This window comes from Silurus meridionalis, chromosome 13 (assembly GCF_014805685.1).
Source record: "Silurus meridionalis isolate SWU-2019-XX chromosome 13, ASM1480568v1, whole genome shotgun sequence".
NCBI lineage: Eukaryota > Metazoa > Chordata > Actinopteri > Siluriformes > Siluridae > Silurus > Silurus meridionalis.
In genome coordinates, this window is record NC_060896.1 from 22671918 (window position 1) to 22693683 (window position 21766).

The 21766-nt window shown below is 36.8% G+C and overlaps 1 protein-coding gene across 2 annotated transcripts in view; it reads right to left on the reverse strand.

Moving 5' to 3' along the window:
• Window positions 1-21766, reverse strand: part of large2 (LARGE xylosyl- and glucuronyltransferase 2) — an 82232-nt gene that overhangs the window by 20226 nt on the left and 40240 nt on the right. For both annotated transcript variants that reach the window (XM_046864917.1, XM_046864916.1), the window contains one exon: window positions 2179-2367. In XM_046864917.1, the coding sequence (XP_046720873.1) occupies window positions 2179-2281 (103 nt within the window). In that variant the 5' untranslated portion in view covers window positions 2282-2367. The remainder of the gene's footprint in view (window positions 1-2178; window positions 2368-21766) is intronic.

Sequence of the window (21766 nt, forward strand, 5' to 3'; positions counted from 1 at the left end):
ATTAAAAAATTTGGAGGGGGCACATACTTTTTCACCACACTGTATGCACTGTATGGACCCCTGAATTTTCCAGCCATATGTGGTTGAACAATGTGCGGTCCATGGAGATATGGTTTACATGGGTTGAAGTAAAAGATCTTAAGTGGCCTGCTGTATTGCTCCATCCTACTAAACACCTTGGAATGAATTGGAACACTGATCGCACCCCAGGCCCCCTCACCCTACATCAGTACATCAGCTGAAATCTAGTGGAACAACTTCCCAGAAGAAGGGAGGTTAATTGTAACTGCAAAAATGTGGACTAAATGCGGAATAGGATGTTCAAAAAGCACATACGGTAATACATTTGGTCAGGATCACAAACTTTTGTCCATGTAGCCTATGTTATTATATTTTACCATTACATTACAGTATAACACCGTACTTTCTCTTTGTTAATCTGAATCCATTTTCCTCCACTATAATAATGATTATTGTTTATCCAGCACAGTTTTAGTCTCAGTTTTGGAGTGTTGCCAATAGTGCATGGAATATTAAGTTCATAAGTGTTTTATTGGCACTACAGTGAATTGAAGTGTCTTCTGACTGACAAATAATCCAAATCCAAATAATGAACTGTTACGAAATAGCTGTGCTAAATATGTAAATATACTTCAGAGCTGTTCATGCGAGCATGAATGTAGCTTATACATATGGTGTACTATGTAAATAAGATGCGACTAACTCACTTTAGGTAACAGACCACATTACATTCTGTTTTAGAGACCAATAGTACAATCAACTGTCACATATATCAACTATTATACTGTATGTATTTAATCAGCACAAAGTCTACAAATCAAATATTTATGAATGCAATTATAAACAAAAAATGACCACTGCAGTACATTTTAGTACACATCACATCAAATAATTTAGTGATTAGCCAGGCTAACCAGGCTTTTGGTTCAGATGTGTATATGTGTATTCATATACACTATACGAACAAAAAATCGGCTAACCAGACTGTGCCAGCCATATATGGTTTTTAATAGATATACCTTATACCAAACCGATGAACAGATTGCAGTTTAAAAACTTTCTTTCGGCTTCTCATATTAGGGGTCGCCACAGAGGATCATCCGCATGTTTGATTTGGCACATGTTTTTACGCTGGATGCTCTTCCTAACGCAACCCTCCCCATTTATCTGGGCTAAGGCTTGTGCAACCCTTACGGCTGGGGTTGGTTCCCTAACCAGGGATCGAACTCGGGCCGCAGCGTTGAGAGCACCGCATCCTAAGCACTAGACCACCAGGGGACCTGAACAGATTGCAGTTTATTACCAAATATTTATACCAAAATTCCAAAGTATGTTTCACCCCTCTGGACCTTCTGAAATGTGAAAAACTAGACGCTAGAACTGAAAGGGTTTAACTGTCCTTTCCAGTAATAAAAAATCGATATGACTTGAAAATAAGTCATACTTAAATGTAAAAATGATAAGTATTTACAATGAAACCCATTCTGAGGTCACTGTTACATCATAATTCCATCATTAGCACATTTTGTCAGTAGATTTTATGGCCATGGGTTTATTCCTCTATTTCGCCCTTAATAGGACAACAGAAACTATAAAACCTTAAATTCACATTAGGGTTTTAAGGTTCACAAGATGATCTTTAAAACATTCATTCTCTATTCTATTCTATTCTATTCTATTCTATTCTATTCTATTCTATTCTATTCTAAAACTTTTATTGGGTCAATCTAGGGTATGTTTTTTTGACAGCCCTAGTGTAAACCGTATCAAAATAAAAGAAACCTGAATTATTTTAAATAAAGTTCTGTTTGGTGTGGTTGAGGTCACTCTTATTGGGAACCGTTTTTAAAATTAGGATCTATGCTTTCACAGTCTAGACACATTGTTCGTTTATGACCATAAATGTACTTTCAAATAAATCTAAATAAAAAAAATTAATAAAAAAATAATCCAAATTTGTTGAAAATGTTCCTTAGACCCTCTTTTATCAGTGCACCAAACGTTTTCCAAACATTTCTATAGGCTGCCAGAGACACCCTAGCCAGAAAAAGAAGAAGAAGAAGAAGAAGAAAAAGAAGAAAAAGAAGAAGAAGCAAAGGTAGAATAGTAAAAGGGTGTCTACACACCTTCGATGCTTGGCCTCCTAATAATACTTACTCTCCAGGTTGCCTGCCAGCAGGTAGAGCCACGTAAGCAGGATAACAAAGCTCAGAGACGCCAGCAGCAGCTTTAGTCTTCCTCGGCACGGGCAGTGCATCATGGGATGGCAGCAGGTGGAAGAACAGGAGGAGGATGGGCTTCAGGTGGGACTCTGCCTCACGCTGCTTCCCTGCAGCATCCTTTCATCTGGAGATGGAAAAAGACAGCTTACTGTAAAACCAGTTGAGCACTTAATGACTCAAAGATGATAATATAATGGAAGGAAAATTCCGGTCAGAGGGGCCAAAGCCTGAATCCATAACCGGGAAATGCTATTTCATATTCCATCAGTTACTAATAATAAAGGTTGGATTATATTTCTTAAAAAAAAAAAAGTTTGCTAATATGTCACAATCAGTATGATAATAAATTCCAAGACTGTATTAATGGAATTTGGATATAAGTCATTTAGCGACCACAACAATTAACACTGTGGAGTTAAGAGTGAATATTTTAGCATTTGAATGAAGTATGTGGTATATCAACTAGATAGTCAGTTCCATTTAACGTAATAAATGAAGCTTTTAAATAATTGAATAGCTCATGTCAATTCACTTTGTATTCATTTTTGATGCATGATGAAAAAAAACACTCCACTTAGTAGTGAACCCAGTTTTGGACACTGCAGAGTTTTGAGGGCTTCGCAATTCATTTAATAATTTTTTAAAACCTACAATAACAAAATACTGCATTGATTGTAATATTTTTAGCTTGTTTTGCCAGTCAACAAATTAAATATTCATGAATCCAATTATGAAAAAACAATGCATATATACAATACGAACAAAAAAATAGGCACGCCAGACTTTCCAAACTGTTAGCACAAAGCTGAAGGTACACGACTGTATATTATGCTGTATATAATGTATATTGGATACTTTAGCATTCAATTTTCCCTTCACTTGAACCACAAGTCCCAAACCTGTTCCAGTATGACAATGCAAAAAATAAGTTACATGAAGATGGTTTAGATGGGTTGGAGTGGAAGCTCTTGAGTGGCCTGCGATAAAGCTCTGACCTTAACCCTAATGAACACCTTTGGGATGAATTGGAACAATGAATGCACTCCAGGCCACTTCACCCTACATCAGTACCCGAAATTAATAACACCCTTGCGGTTAACTGAGTACAAATCTCCACGAGCGCACTCCAAACATCTAGCGAAACACCTTCCCAGAAGAGTGGAGGATATTTAAACAGCAAATGGAGACTAAATGTGGAATGAGATGTTCAAAAAGACCGGCATAAAAACTGGTATTTTCTAAATATAATGATAAACGTAAATCCACTGTGTTGTTTTTTGTTCATTTTGCTTAGGGGTTTGAATTTAGCGGTTATGTATTATGTGTTAGGGGCCGGAGCAGCCCCTTTAAGAACGTAGCAGATAGAGGTAAGACATGTGACCGAGACGAGCATCATGACATGCATCAAGAGTGAGTCATAGACAGATGTGGTGGAGAGAATCCGGTAATTTTTCAAAATAAAACATTCAGAATCAGATAATAAATAAAATGGAAATAATGCAAGTTATGTATTCTTTCTGTGCGGCCCGGTACCAATTGGCCCACAGACCCGTGCCGGTCCGCTGCCTGGTGGTTGGGGACCACTGCTCTATACTTTACTGCTATACTTAAATAAGTTGATGAGAAATTGTTTTTTATAAATGGATTTTGTTTTTCACTATGAAACTTTGTCTTTCTTTCCCCAGTTAATACTCCAGATAACCCTTGCAGCTGAGTACCCTCTATGTGCCACTTTACAGCCAGCTCTTGCCTACATACTGTGTCTTCTATGAGCCCTAACAACTAATCGGCCAACGTTGACATCATTACAAACAAATGAGTACTAACCAGAATACAAATGAAACATTTTCTTTTCTTACACGTATGACCTTCGAAGCATGTTTTTTCAAAATGTAATCCTTATGTCTAATTAAAGTGTGCAGACTAACCAGTGTTCTCACTGAACAATATTTTCGACATACGGTTTAGAAGCAAGTGCTGACTGTAGTAAGTATTGAAAATGAAACAGCTGCTGCTGCTGTAATCCGGAAAAAAAAAAAAACTCATTCCAGGGCTTTTATGCTTCTAATGATTTTTTTTATCTTGTATATGAGTATACTCCAATATCAGACATGTCTCAGTATCTGTCTTGTTTTTTAAATAGATAAACTGCTTAATTTTTAATGGCTAAGTCTAGTTTAACATGCACTCTCCCTACCAATCACAAACTCTCCAAAAAACTGCCATGAAGAGGGCGCTAGGACAACAGACTGGTTGTAAAAAAAATACAAATAAATAAATAGAACAGGCAATTTTTCAATCATGCTAGCTCATGTCCTCTCTTCATTACTAAGCCTGTTTTGTCTGTAGCCATCTGTCAGCTGTAATTATGAATAGAATACTAAATACACATTGTTTATGATTTTGCCTCCCCCATATTGGTGCAAACTGATTTTAAAAACACTGTGCTATGAACCTACATGTTACCTCAGGGGTCCCCAAACCATATCCCGCCCCCACATATTAAATTGCCCTGCAAACAGTGCTACAGACATATTTTTGCAATTAAATTTTTTAATATATGTTTTACTCATATCATATTTGTATTTGATAATAAAGGTTGGCTTCCGAAATTCCCCTTAGTTATAAACTTATTATTTGTTAGATTTACCCACCAACCAACAGAAAGGTACATTCAACATAAAGTAAACGTAAATGTTTTGATTTCAATAGCAATTAATATGAGAAAATCTAATTATGATAGTAATAATGCTCTTTTAATAGGCTAGATATCTCTTGTAAAGTAATGCTCATTTGTCTGTACAGTGCATAACGAAATAATAAAGTAATCTAGCATTAGAAGGCATAAATCATAAATAAAATCTCATTTTCTGTTAGACTGAATCAGCACCTCAATAAAAAAAAGCCTTTAAAGAAAAAAGTTTGGGGACCCTTCTGTTATGCAGTCAGAACTTCTTTTTTTTCTTTTATTTCTGCATGGCTTAATTTTCATTTTAAATTGCATTGTAAATGCATGTAGACAGATAAAGTTATAGAAACATTTATGAATTTATAATGTATTGGATACCTAAGTGCTTAACAAGGTTTCATTGAAACACACTTGTGCACTTTTTTATGCACTTAGGTTACGATGCTCGAGCTTTACAACATCAGTGAGTGAAGTTTGAATAAAAATAGGATTAACTAGCTGCATTAATGAGTGGAGCTGTTGTGAAAAAGGGGGTGCATTTTGTTTTACTACAAAAATCATATGTTTTGTTGTCTTCACTGCATCAGAGTCCCTTGTTTTCAAGAACAATAGTGGCTGATTGCTTTGATTGGCGTCATTAATCGTGAAATACATCCAGATCGCTGTTGTCGGTTAATTAGCACGACAACGTACACTAGGATTACACCGCAACGTATCATCTGGTACCAGATGTTGGTTTCGGTGCATCGGATATAAATAACAGTATGAATGAATGAGCACTGAATCAGAGCTATACCTGATACCAGAATCGATACTGATGCACCCCTAGACTTGTATACTTAAATGATCAGTTAACTACTCTTTTTGGGAAGTGGTACGCAGTCAATAAGACTTCTGAATTGAAGGTTGTGAGTTCAAATCCCAGCAAGACCAAGCTGCCACTGCTGGGCCCTTAAACAAAGGTCTTCAACCCTCAACTGCTCAGTTGTATAAAAAGATAATTATCGCTCTTTAAAAAGTGTGTCTACCAAATCCCTTGAACGCTTACATGAATGATCCTTTGCGATATTGTCTCAGGAAGCAATCAGCTTTAGCCTGCCCATAAGGGATTTACATCCAGAGTTCTGTTTAAAGCACTTTACAATTAAAATTCAATAGGTGCGAGTTATGACATCATAAAATGCAAGAGCAAATGAGGCTTCAGTTTGCAACTGCAGGTTTTAAAGTAGTAGGTGCCATTTTATGTTTGCCTACAGGATATCCTCTGGATTTCCTCTGGATTTCTGGCTTAAAGGTGTGTCCAATCTTCTCCAGAAGAGGCCGATGCGGCTGAGCAGAATCCAACCCTGAGTCTAGTGAAAGCCCATCAATTGGTTAAACGGGTGGAATCGTGGCTCCTGCTTGGTTGGAATAAAAACCTGCACCCACATTGGCCCCTTCTGGAAAAGATTGGACACCACTGGTGTAAACACATACTGATTCTCCAACTGCTAAGCAAGGACCAAGCAGCAGGGGTATACGTTCAATTAAAGCCGTAGATACAGTAAATCGCACCACATGGCCCCAAGAACACCAGGCCTGTCTGCATCTCTCTTAATTAAACAGATCGAAGTGACTCTCGATCACTTCAGCACAGACAGATTAACAAAGAAGGGACAGGGAGCAGGAGCAACGGAGAAGCAGATGCATCGCCTGATTTTATCACCTTAATTAATCATGCTTCACTTTAATTAGACACTCGCCTGCAGGCAACAATATTGGATGCTGCCAATAACAAAAAAACAATGAGTTTATTAAAAGCAGGACACTGCTCAGAGAGGAGAGCGATACAGCAGACCTCGGATTATTAGGTTTTCGGTCCACGGGGATCTGATGGACGCTGCTTCAGGTGCTGACTGTGCAGCGGGGTTTATGTTCGTTAATAATAAACGCCCGAGAAGAGAAGAGTTCTGCGCTCGTGACCTGAACAAGTTCAAATCCCAAGACTGCCACTGCTGAGCTCCTGAGGTCATACCCTTAACCCCCAAATCCCATGCTGGGACTGCATTAATAATAGAAAAAAAGCTAAATGAGTAAGCATAATGTTTCCTGAGCATTTCATGGCATCCTTTCATACACAGCATGTTCTGCAGCAACTTTTCATCACAAGTATTTATAGGTTTTTACTTTTCTACAGATTATAGACCTTCCAATTCTCTTGAGAACATGTTTTTCCCCTCTGGTGTGTCATGTAGTATTGTTGTACAAGTTGTACAACTTATGCAAGCTAGTGCAAATATACTAAAGTCAACCCCAATTTTAGAAAAGAAAAGGAGGATTTTCCTAAAAAGAAATTCCCTTTAAGATGATAAGAGTTTCAGTATACACATAACCGTTCAATGTAGTTATATTTCTGTGTTCAACTTATGTGCTTCTCTTTATGTTGTCCTGTCTCTGACCCTGTTCTGTCATTGACGTATTATGCGTCTGTGTCCATGCAATTGATTTATTTTGTCTATTTATGGCCTATTATACATTGCAAGGCGAAAAGTATTTGGCAACTGACTTTTCCATATGGTAATCCATTGTCTTGCACTTTGTTTTCAATTGAAACCATGGTTAGTTCATTATTATTGTCACTGTCAATGTACTAGTGCAGAGGCAATGAAATGCTGCTAGAATCCAAGCTGTAGTGAAGAAAACATATAAATAAAACAAAACAGTAAGTATTAGTGTAATATTTAATATAATACTACTCTACACAGGTAAATATAAACTGGAGGATGGATACCAGCAGTGCAAATGGCAATTAGACTCAAATAAATAAGAACTGCGATGCTGTAGGGTGAGGTAGAGCTAACAGCGTGATGCCTCCAATACGACGCGAAGATGCATACATGAAAAAGATGTGCAAATAATCTGCAGTTATAACAGATAACTGCAGTTTAGCACAAACGTTAACTAATAGGTGAAAGCTGGAGGCTTCGAGTTTATGCTGTTTTATGTTATGTTTTATTAGTGTTGTGTCTTCCTGTGTGACTGTACTTCAGAGGTGTTTATAATGCCGTCTCCTTTCTCCCAGCACCCAGTGTCATTCCTGGCTTTTTTTTTTTTATCTGAAAGCTTATTCACACTGTTCTGCCTTCTCAAGGCCTCTCTCCAGTCACATGTCCATAAACGCAAACGTTCCCACAAAGAGTCAGCCACTCACTTACTTTCTCAAACTTCAAGGACAGGTACAAGAAAAGTGTTAAAGCAAACTGTTCATAAACTTCATCCGGTGACCTCGAACGGGAACAAAATAAAAATCGTTATGCATAACCAGCATTTCTATAAGGGAAGCACACTTTCAAGGACAAATATAATTCCAAGTAATTAAGCTTCAGCCAACTGAGGTACACAGTCTTAAAAACAAGATTTTGTATACAGATACTTACAGTGTATACACACAGGCACTATATATACAAATGTATTGGGACCCCTCAGCATTTCCAGTCATATTCATTTTTTTTCCAAACTGTTACCACAAAGTTGGGGGCTCACAATTATATTGGATGCTATTAGAAATTCACACTCAAGTTTTTACCAGTGAAGAGTTAATAACAATGATGGAACTAAAATGAATGGATATTCAGCTTCACCCTGATGAGGATGGGTTCCATTTTATGCCTGGTTCCTCTCAAGGCTCCAAATACCATCTCAAAGAGTTTTTCTTTGTCAGTGAAGCTAACAACAAGCGTAGCAGATTGTAACAAGAAGTACGGGACTAATGTGGATGAGACAGAGGGAGTCAGTGATGTAACTATGACTGAGTACAGAGACCGATCACCTGATCATCATCATCTTTTTAACTGCTTGTGTTCTATATGGTGGTTCTTCAGCCTGGTACATATATTAGGTAACATTTGAAATTCTTTTGTATTAATATATTAATATGACGTGAGGTCCAGTTACCAGTGTGACACTAAAACAGGTAGTAGTAATGGCTACTTTTTACTTAAGTACATGTCAGAGCCCAAACTTCTTTACTTCAACTTGAGTGAAAAAGTATAGTCAGTACTTCAACTTTTACCAGAGTCTTTTAAACATAAGTGTCTGTACTTTTTTGCCAGCTTGCTCTTTAGGGATAAAATAATAGGGAGTAATTTATGATGCAGAAATGTAAATTTGTAATTGTCATGTGACTAAGCCATGTGATCTATTCAACTCAAAACAAAATACTTTATAGTCTTAGGGTTATGCACAGCAACAAATCTCTGTCTGTCCATTTAAAACCTTAGTGCTTATTCTCAACATTTCCACTTCAATTCGACAAGATCTGTCAAATTTGGCACACGCAAAAGCATCCTAAAATTTCTGTACATGTGCAGTATAAGGATATGGGCATTTTAGTACGTTTTCAGTGTGGACAAGTCATTTTTGCGGTGTAAACGCTTTCAGATCTCAAGGTGCTGTGATAGAAATTTGCAAAGATTTTGCTCTGGTACAAGTGTACAGACAAACTTTTACTGGTCAGAGAGACAGCATTTTAGTTCTGCGAGCACTGAGTGGTCAGCAATTCCTTTTCGGCTCGCTTGACAGGATCTACACTGCTGACTGAATGCAACTCATGGCTCCTTGACCTCATTTTTGATGACCACATTCAATGATTTTGCTCAGTAAGCTCCGGTTGGTCGAGAAGTTCTCTGCTAGCAGCGCATATCAAAAACCGATAATGTAAACAGAGCTAAATAAAATGCTGAATAACACTCTGGATTGCACAATATTAAGTACTAATTTTGGTTTCATTATTAAAGTATGAGCAAAAAAAATTTACTGTCTTGGAGAAAATGCTATCGAAGCATTCCAGATACGCTATCTTTCTCAGCCACTGCCTTCCAGTAAAAAAAAAAGGTCAACAGTCATGATGCCAAATGGGAAATTCCCATAGGTCGATATTTTACACACACCGTAAAATAACACCACATCACATACATGGGACTGGAATCTTCTGCTCTGGTGATTCATGAGTCAAGAATGTGAATACGATTAATTTCTTTCTTCGTTAGGTTCATGTTTCAGCACGCAAGCTAATCTCTACTACTCAAGCAGTCCATCTTGCTGCCAGCAGCTGGAGACCACTACAAAAGGTCAGGGGTTGTAATAGCAAATGGGTATGCAGCCAGAGGGGGTCTATTCGCTAACAGCTTAAAGCCAAATCAATGTCATCGTACACCAAGCGATGTTCGTCAAACCTCTAACGACATGGACATGACCAGGAAAAGCACAAGTCAAGCTGAGCATGTGCTTTGCTGGTTCATTTCTTAATCCGCCAAACTAAAAGCTCTCTCTGGGCCCTGTCAGAGGTGGCAAAAGTACACACATACTTCACTTAAGCAGAGGTACAGATAATCATGTTTTAAAAGTTGAAGTACTGACTATATCTTTTTACTCAAGTTAAAGTAAAGACGTTTGGGCTCTGACGTGTACTTAAGTAAAAAGTAGTCATTACTACTACCTGTTTTAGTGTCACACTGGTAACTGGACCTCACATTAATATTAATAATAGCTGTTAATTGATACAAATATCTAATTACGATTAATCGCATGATTGTCATGAGTAAACTCATGATTAATATAATCGTCATTATCGTAACAACATAATCAAACATTTTTATCTGTTCTAAATGTACCTTAAATTAAAACTTTTCACATTTTTAATAATCTAATCAACATGGAAATGGAAAATTTTGATGCTTTAGGCAAATGTTTATTATTTATTGTGTATGTAAATGTAAATTATTCGTGAAACCATATTCAACATAGATCGTGAAGACAAAATATTCTCGTAAATGATTTAATTATGGTGTATAGTGGTAAATTGAAAAAGCAGCACAATGACAAGAAAACGGTTGATGCGCTGAAAACGGCACTCAGTGAGAAGAAAAAATATTGACATTTCACCAAATAGATTAAAACTAAAGTAACGAACCTGTTTTGAAAATGTAAGAAGTAGAAAGTAATAATATTTGTGTAAAAATGTAATGAGTGAAAGTAAAATGTTGTCTGAAAAATAAATAGTAAAGTACTGATACGAGAAAAATCTACTTAAGTACAGTAACAAAGTATTTGTACTTCGTTACTTCCCCCCTCTGGGTTCCAGCAATTAGATCTTGTCTGTAAAATACAGATGATATTATACTTTAAAACTACTCCTCAATACCACTTTACCTGAAGCACTTTGTCTCTGTGCACTTCTAAAAAGCATTTGACAACACATCTTTTTCTGTTGCCATTTAATTAGTGGTGTGTGTGTATATATATATATATATATATATATATATATATATATATATATATATATATATATATATATATATATATATATATATATATATATATATATATATATATATATATATATATATATATATATATATATATATATATATATATATATAAACACACACACACACACACACACACACACACATTATATATAAAAAGTTTGGGGCTTTATTCACTTCAACTAGAAGACCCAAATCCCTTCTAGAATTTATACTGTACAGTCGTGTGAACTAAAGCATATGAGAAAAATACATGTTAAAGCATGTTAAATCCCATGAAAAAATCCAAGACCTTACAATTAGAAAAAGACTGAACAAAGTATGGTTTGTTTAAAAGGGTTGCCAGGTAAAATCCTTGCCAGGTGGAAGTTGCACCTGAACAAACAATGTACTTTTAATAGATAAGACCAAAGTTGAGATGTTTGGCCATAATGCACAGTGCTAAGTTGTCAAAAACCAAATAATGCATATTGGCATGAACAACCCATACCATCTGTTCAGCATGTGGGTGGTTATGGGGGGATAATTTGAGCTTGTTTTGCCAACCTGGGCCAACTCTCAATCATTGAGAGTTGGCCATGAACTGCATACCAAAGTATTCTAAAGTCAAGGTAAGGCCATCTGTCCAACATATAAAGTTCAACCAATATTGGGATATGCAACATGACAATGATCTCCAGCAAATCTACAACAAAATGGCTAGTCAAAGCCCAAACCTCAACCCGACTGCAATGTAGTGGGAGGGCCTTAAGAGATTGCAAATGATCGATCATAGGGCCATGTTAAGGGCCTTGCACAAGGGCCCAGAAGTGGCAGCTTAGTGGTGGCTGGATTTAAACTCATGCCTTTCTAATCAGAAGTTGAACATCTTAACCACTGAGAAATCCCTTACCCTATTGTGTTCATACAAGTTATTGCTAAACAAGCTATTAAATCATAAAGTGTACTTTTTTGAACTTTTTCTATGTTTAATTTTTACCTCATTATCTAACTGATGTCCCCATATTTCCCCTTTCATCTTCTATTATATCCTTTCGTAAAATTAGAATTCTTTACTACAGCATTCCAGAGTATGTACACATGTAGGAGAGGCATTTTTTTCAACTTCTTCTCTTCCTTCTTAATATTATTATTATTGTTGTTACTGTTCTTAATTCTTCCTAATGCTATTATTATAAACTATTAGTGATGGTTATAATATATGCTTAAACCGCTGAAACCCGCCGAACTGAGCATTATAGGATTATCACAGTAGGCTACGCTTGCCAGTTTAGCTTTATTGCACAGTTGCTCAAGCTTGAAAAGAATCATAGGGTGAATCTGAATAATATGCACTGCATGTGGTGAAAAATAACAGTTTATTACACCCTTTATCGTTCACTTTGCATCTTATTGTCACACCTACACCTGAGAAATACCCCACCATCTGTGGGCATCATTGAAAGAACAAATGCAGACACATATTCAGTCTTTTCTCATGCTATTGCTATAGATCGTGTTATTAAAACGGCTGTCTCACACCTGCCCATTTTGAAGTCTCTACCAGATAGAGGAATCGCTTTGCATGCTGGATTTAACCTGTGCTCTCGTTTTATGGTCTAGGATTTCATGATGGATTTTGCGCCTGTTCATCTCTTTGGCTTTGGGCTTGCACTGGACTTAACATCTCTAGTCTTTCTTCGCTACAGTGTTAATTTACAGCAGAATTCAACAGTATAATCCTGTTATGTTCAAAAGCAGTATATTACTGTTTTTTTGTTGTTGCGATACGACGTTGACACTATATAACGGCATTTTATTGTAGTTGTTAATCAAAGGAAATAAAACATTACTATCCAGGATTTTTATAAACTGCACTGAGCATGTGGGGACTTTTATTTTTCTTCATACATGAGTTTGTATGTTTTGTTTGCACTATATCATAGACAAAATACATTACATTTGCTAATGCAACTAACCCTCTATTGTGGATATTGGATCTTTTATTTGCACTTTTACAGTGATTAACATGCCACATGTAGTTTGACTCAACATGTGATAATTCTTCTGCAAAAGTTAATCTTTTAAACACGCATTAAAATCACACCGAAGTCTTTGTAGCGTGCTGATTTTCGCTAATATGCTATCAGTTTGCTTTTCTGAAATTCGCAAAGCCTCCAGCATTAGTGAAAGAAACTGCTTAATTTTGGTGTCATTGTGATTTACTTTTATGTTAGTTATTTTTTTGTTGCATCAATCCAATATGTAGTTACGGGATTGAACACTATTTAGGCATAATTCATATTCATAGTTTTGGTATTGCTGGTTTGTACAGCAATGTTACTTTGCCCAGCATAGACTTCCTATAAACATTTTATTTTGATGGAGATTATTTTTGGCTGAGAATCTGTTCATGTGCAGGGACTGTCCATTTTGACTTCTTTTTCTTATGTTAGAAAAACAGGACTCTGTTGCTGTTTAAAATATTTTCAGTTTTCCTGCATTCACTTGTAATCTGGCAATGTCAAATTAAAGTTATGTCAATGCTGAAATGGGTTAATTCAATACAACTGAAATTTAGCTGTATTGAGCACTGAATGATCAGTCTTGAGGAGCACATTATTTGTGAGAGCTTCCAGTCAGCTTTACTGTCTGGGCTTGTAGCTGTTTTATCTACATACTACAATTTCAATCTTTAATACCCAGCTAAAGCAGCATTCGCACTGGAATTTATTCAAAGGTTAGATACTTGGATGCATACATTCTAATCACATTTTATTTGTATATCACTTTTTACATACAGTAAAGTACTGTAAAGTAACAATACATAGAGTTAAAGGAGCTTTGCAGAAAATTTGTTTCATTATAACATTTAGCCAATAATAAACACAGAATGTAGCATAAAACTAAGATTTCCTATCAAATATTTGAGCCCCATGTAACTATGTCCAGGAAATCAATGGTAAATAAATCGGTGGTAAAGTGTTGGTGGAAACCTTGAAAGGAAGCAGACTCATCTAGGGCCCATTCTTCTTTGGCATTAAAATGATGATCGTGTGCATTTGTATTTGTATCAGATATGGCAGAAATACATGGGTGTTGGAAAAAATCGGCATTATTATTCTAGAATGAAACGCATCATTAAACCCAGAAGATCTAAATGTTGGAGCTTGTTAAAGAAGCTTTCCTTTCCTGGAAAAGAAGTGATCTTTATACAAGAATATACGCTGTTATATTTATGGTATCTATCAGTAATCTTTTGTCACTCCACACTAATACTAAACACATGTTTGTTTTTCAGGAGGTTCATCTGGATACATCTGGAAAAGGGCACCAAAGCTGTTGAGTCATATCAAAGGGAACGGGGAAGGTCACCCAGAGAAAGACAATTGTGAACCATTGTGTCTCCAGTCTGCTTAAAAAATGTATGGATTTTAAGTTTGACTTTGAATATAAGTAATATACACCACAGACCACACAAGTCACACATGTGCATTTCACACACACACTCACATCACACACACGTGCATATTTAATGAAAATGTTCTGTAAGTCTTTCACTCAGTCTTGCTGTCTAGAGAATGTCTAGAAATTTACATATATTGTCATATAAGCTTTTGGTTTATCATAATTTATATTGTGTGACCACAAGACCAGCAATAAACTAATTTAGAAAGCAGTCAGAAATTTTGTTCCTAGGGCAATTTCAATAAACATATAATAACAGGAACCATTTTTTTGTGAGTGAGTTTTTCCTAGTTGTATTTATACCATAGCCTAATGAGTCATGACATGTTTAAACTCTCTCTCTCTCTCTCTCTCTCTCTCTCTCATTCTCTCTCTCTCTCTCTCTCTCTCTCTCGCTCTTTCTCTGTCAAGCTACACATAATACCTCTTGTGCTCTCCAGACCTGCCTGATCTACTGATTGAGTTCTTTTCTGAGGCAGGTTCCACACGGACATCTTCCAGACACATGAAATTGCTGTGGCTTAGAAACCATGAAGATGCCTTTGGTCTGCAATTAACAAAAACCGTTTTGTTATAATGGTTTAGACCACAATTGCTATGAAAGCCTTTGGACTGCTATTGCCACAAACAGTTTTGCACTCAAGCCTCTATCAAGGAACAGTTGATAACTTCAACAAAATAGACTCCATGTGACAACTACAATGAGTCATCTTGTTTCAAAATTGCACCTTTTGACCATATAGTACACCAGAGATTCATTTATAATCACACAACGCAGTGTCACCCAGATGAAGATAGGTTCCCTTTAGAGTATGGTTGCTCTCAAGGTTTCTTCCTCATATCATATGAGGGAATGTAGCAACATTCGCATCTGACTTGCTCCTCAGGAATAAATTCACCAGTTTATAATGTATGAATATATTCTTAATCGATTAATTTCGGTAAAGCTGTCCATACAAATATATTATTTATACAAATAACTGGACACCTGAGAAACTTTGCTAAAAGATTTAATGCTCACAAAAATCTATTGTTCGCTTCCAGTTTTCCCAGTACACCATTCTGACCACACCCCATTCAATATTCTCTTTTTTTTTGTTATTATAGCTACGCTTTGTTTGTTGCTTTGAATATATTGTACGTTCTGTTTCTGTTTTTCTAACTGAATCTTAGTTTCTTTTTATAATATTATTATTCTGTCTAGTTTGACCCAAATGCAATATTGATTACGGATTTTAACCTGGATTTCCATAATAATACTTCAAATACCTAAAACAAAAACAGCTTTTGCTGAAATACGAATGTCTGAGAAAGCTAGGCATTCAAGGAGAAGCTGTTTTAGTTTCAGGTATTTTAAGTATTATTCTGGAAATCCAGGTTAAATTCCATAATCAATATTGAATTTGGGTCAACTAGCCAGAATAATAATATTATATTATTATAAATGTAAAAATGCCTGTGTACTCAAGTATTTAAAGTATAATTCTAGGAAAAAAACGTATCCTTTATGCATATCTACATTAAAGGTATATGAAAATATTTATTTGATCGTTTTTAGGAAGGAACCTCTTGTGTTAGTGCTTTGTAACAGTCAGAAGAAACACCCTCACTCTTTTTCTAACCTCTGCATGTCTTCAGGCAGAGGGCTTTGTGTTTTGCGGTTTCACTATGACATGACAAACTGGAATTAACTTTACGAGGGAGGAAGAAATAAGAGGCTGATGAAAGAATGACAGTTTATACCAGTTAAAACATAAACAATAAAAGGGAATCGACTTTTTTCGTTACAGTTCCACAACATTTAAAGTATGAAGAAATGTTTTTTTATTAAAAAAATACATAATATGGCAAATGTATTGGGACACCTTATACAGCCCCCAGAAGCGACAGCTTAGTGGTGCTAGAATTTGAACTCGCAGCCTTCCAATTAGAAATCCATAATCATAACCATAGGCAATGCCCCTGTGCACAAAGCCAGCACCATGAAGATAAGGTTTATATGGGTTGAAGAAGAAGATCTCATGTGGCCTGCTATAGAACACTGAACTTAACCTTACTGAACACCTTTGGGATGAATTGGAACGTTGACTGCACCCCAGGCCTCCTCATTTACCTGAATTTACTGACCTGACATTACTTACAGCCTTGTGGCTGAATGAGCACAAATCTACACAAATCCTGTGGAACATTTTCCTAGAAAAGTTGAGGATGATGTAACAGCAAATGGAGACTAAATGTGGAATGGGATGTTCAAAACCACTTACAACTTTATGGTCAGGTGTCCTGAAGATTTCCTCCATATAGTGTACTGTATGTGGCATTTAACCAATGAATTTAACCAATGAATGCCACATACAGTACACTATATGAAAGGGAAATCTTATATATATATATATATTTATACAAAACTTTATAACTACTTTGTCTCTATAAAGCTGCTTTGAGACAATGTCCATTGTTAAAAGTGCAATATAAATAAAAATGAATTGAGTTAAAATGATAATGTGATTTTAGAGTAACTCACCACCCTTTCCTTTATTATTTTCCTATAACGTGTGCACTGTTGTATAATCCTTTGTACTTAAAGCTAAATAAGAAATAAAATTTAAAAAGAAAAAACGTATCAGTCATATTGTACTTATTACTGTTGTGATATTAACAGTAGATTGACTTCCTTTCTGTCATTATCAAAGCCTCCGTTTGTTTCGTTCATGCTGGAGCAGGTAAGCCATCCTAATATCCCTCTGTAGCAAATAAACCTCACCTGCCTGCCATCTATCATCTGCCCTTCATCACAGTTCTCTCTGCTGAGATCGCCCAGCGCCTGGAATTGCGCTTACACATGCGGCCTGCCGTATGCTGCCTCCTCAAGTTTATATCCATGTTAATTATTGCTTTAGGTTGCTTGAAACATCAACAGTCATAAGCAGTGACTCAGCCCGAAGCCAAAGTTCAGTCGGCTTTCTTTGCTCACTTTGAGATTTCCAAACGTCTCAAAAGGTGCAGGTTCTGAGACGTGACAGTTTATCCTCGCCTCAAGCACGCATTAAGAGAGAGAAAGAGAGGGAAAAAAGAGAGGGAGGATATAAGGCGAGATGGGTTGCTTAATGAGGATCTTTTGTCGAACCAGCAACAAAACAAAACGCTTACAGTCTGCTGGGATAAAAGCTCTAGTAACATAGAACTAACAGATAGAGAGAGAGAGAGAGAGAGAGAGAGAGAGAGAGAGAGAGAGAGAGAGAGAGAGAGAGAGAGAGAGGTAAAGAGAGAAAGGGATGGGGAAAATGGGCTTTAGATGTGAAATATAGATGTACAGAGATCTCAGCAGCATTTACAGCCAACACTCATCTGCTATGGGATATATACATCATAGCTCACTTTCAGTCCCTGTAACTATCATTTCTCTTGCTGGGGAAAAACTTCATTAATTTTAGAGATTAAAGAGATTAGATTACAACCAAAATTAGATTTTATCCAAATTTATTATAAAATATAGGACTGCATCGTTCCATTCTCTTGATATCTGGTTGTAAAATCCTAAAAATGAAATCTATACAAATTGTCTTCAGTCTAACACTTTTTATTGCTGCTGCTTCAATTAATTTAACAGAATTGTCAGAACTGCCACTAACTTGAAGGTAGACATTCTCTATATCTTCAGTCTTTTTAATGGTTAAACCCTATAATAACACAGCCACCTTTGAGTGAATTTAAATGTAAAAAAAAAAATAAAGAGAATTAAAATTTATAGCACACGAATTGATATGATTCTGTTATATATATAATATACAAATATACAAATTGCAAATATACAAAAAATGAGCAGCCAAGGTATGAGCGAGAGTGAAGCAAAGGCAAAAACTTTGCCTTCATTTTTTTTCTTGGGTGCTCCCTCCTATATAAGATGTCTACACACTGACAATAGAGTGCTGAGCAGATTTAAAAGCGCCATTGATTATCTTTCTCCTTTACAATTAGCTTCACTGGAGGAACGATAAAAAAAAAAAAAAAGAAATATTTGCATCGATCGGAAGAATAATACGAGACGCTGAAGTGCAAGCCTATTCAAGTTTAAAGTCAGCCATGCTGAAAAGCATGACGAGTGGCAAGTGTGCACAATGTTGTCCAAAAAAGTACATTTTTATGTGGCCGTATATGGTACGGCCTAGAAATCAATCCCGTCGGCTGGTCTCGTTTACTTAAGAGCATCCAAACCTGTAAAACAAAGCATGACACCATCCTGCCCCAGCTGTCAATCAAACCCCAGTGGAAAGCATGGTAATGTGATTAAAGTGGGACTGCATAATTGCCACGCGTTGGAGGAGCGTTAGTTCAGCCATGGCCTTTTAAACGAAGGGCTTTTCAGCTGTGCATATAATCAGAGACAAGATCTCTCTGATTAAGACATAATCACCTTGCTGACCCAGCAATGCACACACTCCCTCTCACTTTCTCACACACAAACACACCTACACAAGCAGAAAATGTACCATCCTGTGGTTTATTAGTTAGGCTTTGAAGCTGACTGGGCTTAAAAATAAATCTGATTTATTTCCTGTTGGTCACAAACTGGTAATCAATAATACAATACAATGCTATATTTAACATAGTATCATGATCGTAAGCACATTCAAATTATACCTTTACATTCTATTTTAAAGAAGTCTGCCAAGGTATCTTTTCCTCCACCCTTTATGCACCTCAGTGCACACACCTACCATAGGATGGTAAGATTCACTGATTCGAATAAAAAATTGGAAACGTGTTTCTTAAAATATTTGCATTGGTAAAAACTGATGTACAGTGGAACCCCAATACACACGACCTTGACATTCGCGACCTCGATAGTTGGCGACTTTTCGTCAGACAAAGAGTAACTCGCGAAAAATCTGAAAGTTCGGAGTAACATTTCAGGAGTTTGTACTAATAAATTACATAAACATGTTTGAAAAACTATTTTATTATTGTATTATTCATTTTAAGTAATGACAAGTAATTCACAATTTTTGTTGAGTTTACAGTACAGTACATGTACAATTCCCTCTTGAAAAAGGAACCATCAAAAAGAGAGAGGCAAAACCTCGCCATTTTTGTTACTCATGAGGGGTCAAAGAACGTAACCCGAGTATCGAGGTTGCATTGTATTTACATAGAATTGTCAGTAGATGTGCTATACTGTACTTTAATTATTTAGAAAGTGTACAATAATTTGTGTCCAATGTTTTATATGTAGACTGATTTCTCCTGGTTAAACTTAGGCTTCTCTTGTTTCTCAAGCCTGTGATCTCAACACCACTGCCTCTATGTGAATATGACATATCACAACACTATGGAGACCGAGGGGTGTCCTGAGGGTTACATACAATATAGATTAACATGGCAGAGGTAGAGCTGCATCTTCCTGGAAACAAACACGGAAAAGGATGTCTGGTTTTTTTAAATATTTTTTCTTTTTGCACTACAAAGATATGTGTTTGTATTTTCCTCCAATGAAATGCTCTCTGCAATGTGCATGTCCCTCCCCCAGGGGCAGGTCTTGCTCTTCAGTGGTAGCTTGTTAACAGAAAGCATTCCTTGGCATAAGTTTGCCATTGTGCATCTTCTAGCAAAACCTTTTCCCTTGTTTCAGAGACAAACAGTTGGTGTGCTTTCAAAAGGTATGGCTATGTGACAGGCAGTTTTTTTGACAATTTGCTGTTCAATGCTGGAACCTTTTGCTACCTCAGAGCTCTACCTCAAAATTCCTTCTGTACTCTGTCTCGGATTCTCCATCAGTTCAACTAAGTACTAGCAAGCGGCATAATATATTAAATAAATTACAAGCCTACCATTTAGACTGTAAGGACCTAGGATGTCCTGTTTGTGGGTGAAAGCCGAAAAGAAAAATCCTCCACAGTTGAAAAAAGACTTTGCGCTGGCCTCCATATTTAGCTCATTCACTCATTTAGAAGGAAACTTGTTTTCAGGTATTTAAAAAGAAAATAATTTACAACGATCACTACACTACTGTAAAAAAAAAACAAAGAGACAAATCAGTGATTTCACCTATATCTAGCTCCGCCCACATGCCTTTTTTTAATACTCCGGCAGAAGACGGGTCACTTTTAACACTGGAATGATTCTTGCAAACAGTGATACTTGATCTGGTCTGGTTAATTACCCGTTTAATTATAAAAGTGCTGTGTGAATGTCTTTTAAATTTTTCAGAACTGACAGGCAATAAGAGCAGCACTTTAGAGCCTCTTTCTTCCAAGGGATTTTGGAATATCAGTGATCTGGTGTCAGCGAGTGTGCTTACGTATGATACACTGTGCATTAGAAGGCTAATCTTCAAAAAAACCCTCTGTATCTCTGCACACACATCTCGTCCTTTCTCTGCACTTGCCGCCACGATGTCCCTTCGAGGCCTTAAAGCAAGCTAATCTGCTTCTATGCGTTCGCGACAAACTACGGGGGAAAAAGTGGTCGCTCCTTAGAGTCCCTGACATCGTAAACCACCACAGTGGCTCGAAGATAAAGGCTGATAACGAGAAAACTAAACAGAGAGAGAGAGAGAGAGAGAGAGAGAGAGAGAGAGAGAGAGAGAAAAAGCGAAAAGAGAAAAAAGAAAAGATTTAGCGCTGTGCCTTAAAACAATCGGCACTTCGAAAGTGCTTGGAGCATCAGGATCCTCTAGAATTAAGCGCTGGCTTTAGTCACGAGCGGCAGATGCTTTAGACTTTCTCCTTAAAAACCAGACAGGAGCATCAATCTGTCCTGCCATAACTCTCCGAAAAAATCTACAACCAGAACAAGTCGTTTTGCGGCTAAACCGCACCGTTTTTCAGAGCCTCGAGCAAAGTCGATTGCCTGCCAGCTCGAAGTTGCAAGGGTTGCCTTTTCTTTATCTGCTAACCATAATAAATAGCTAATTGGCTAATCGCAAACTATGAAGCGAGGCGCATGTTATGCTAAATAAACGGCATACTTTGTCAAGCGCTCCTAGGAACTTGCTTCCGCATAGTTTATCACCACAGTGGAGGCAATGACTGCAGGCATATGTTCCATCATTACAGTCATACACAGGAATTAATTACAGAAGT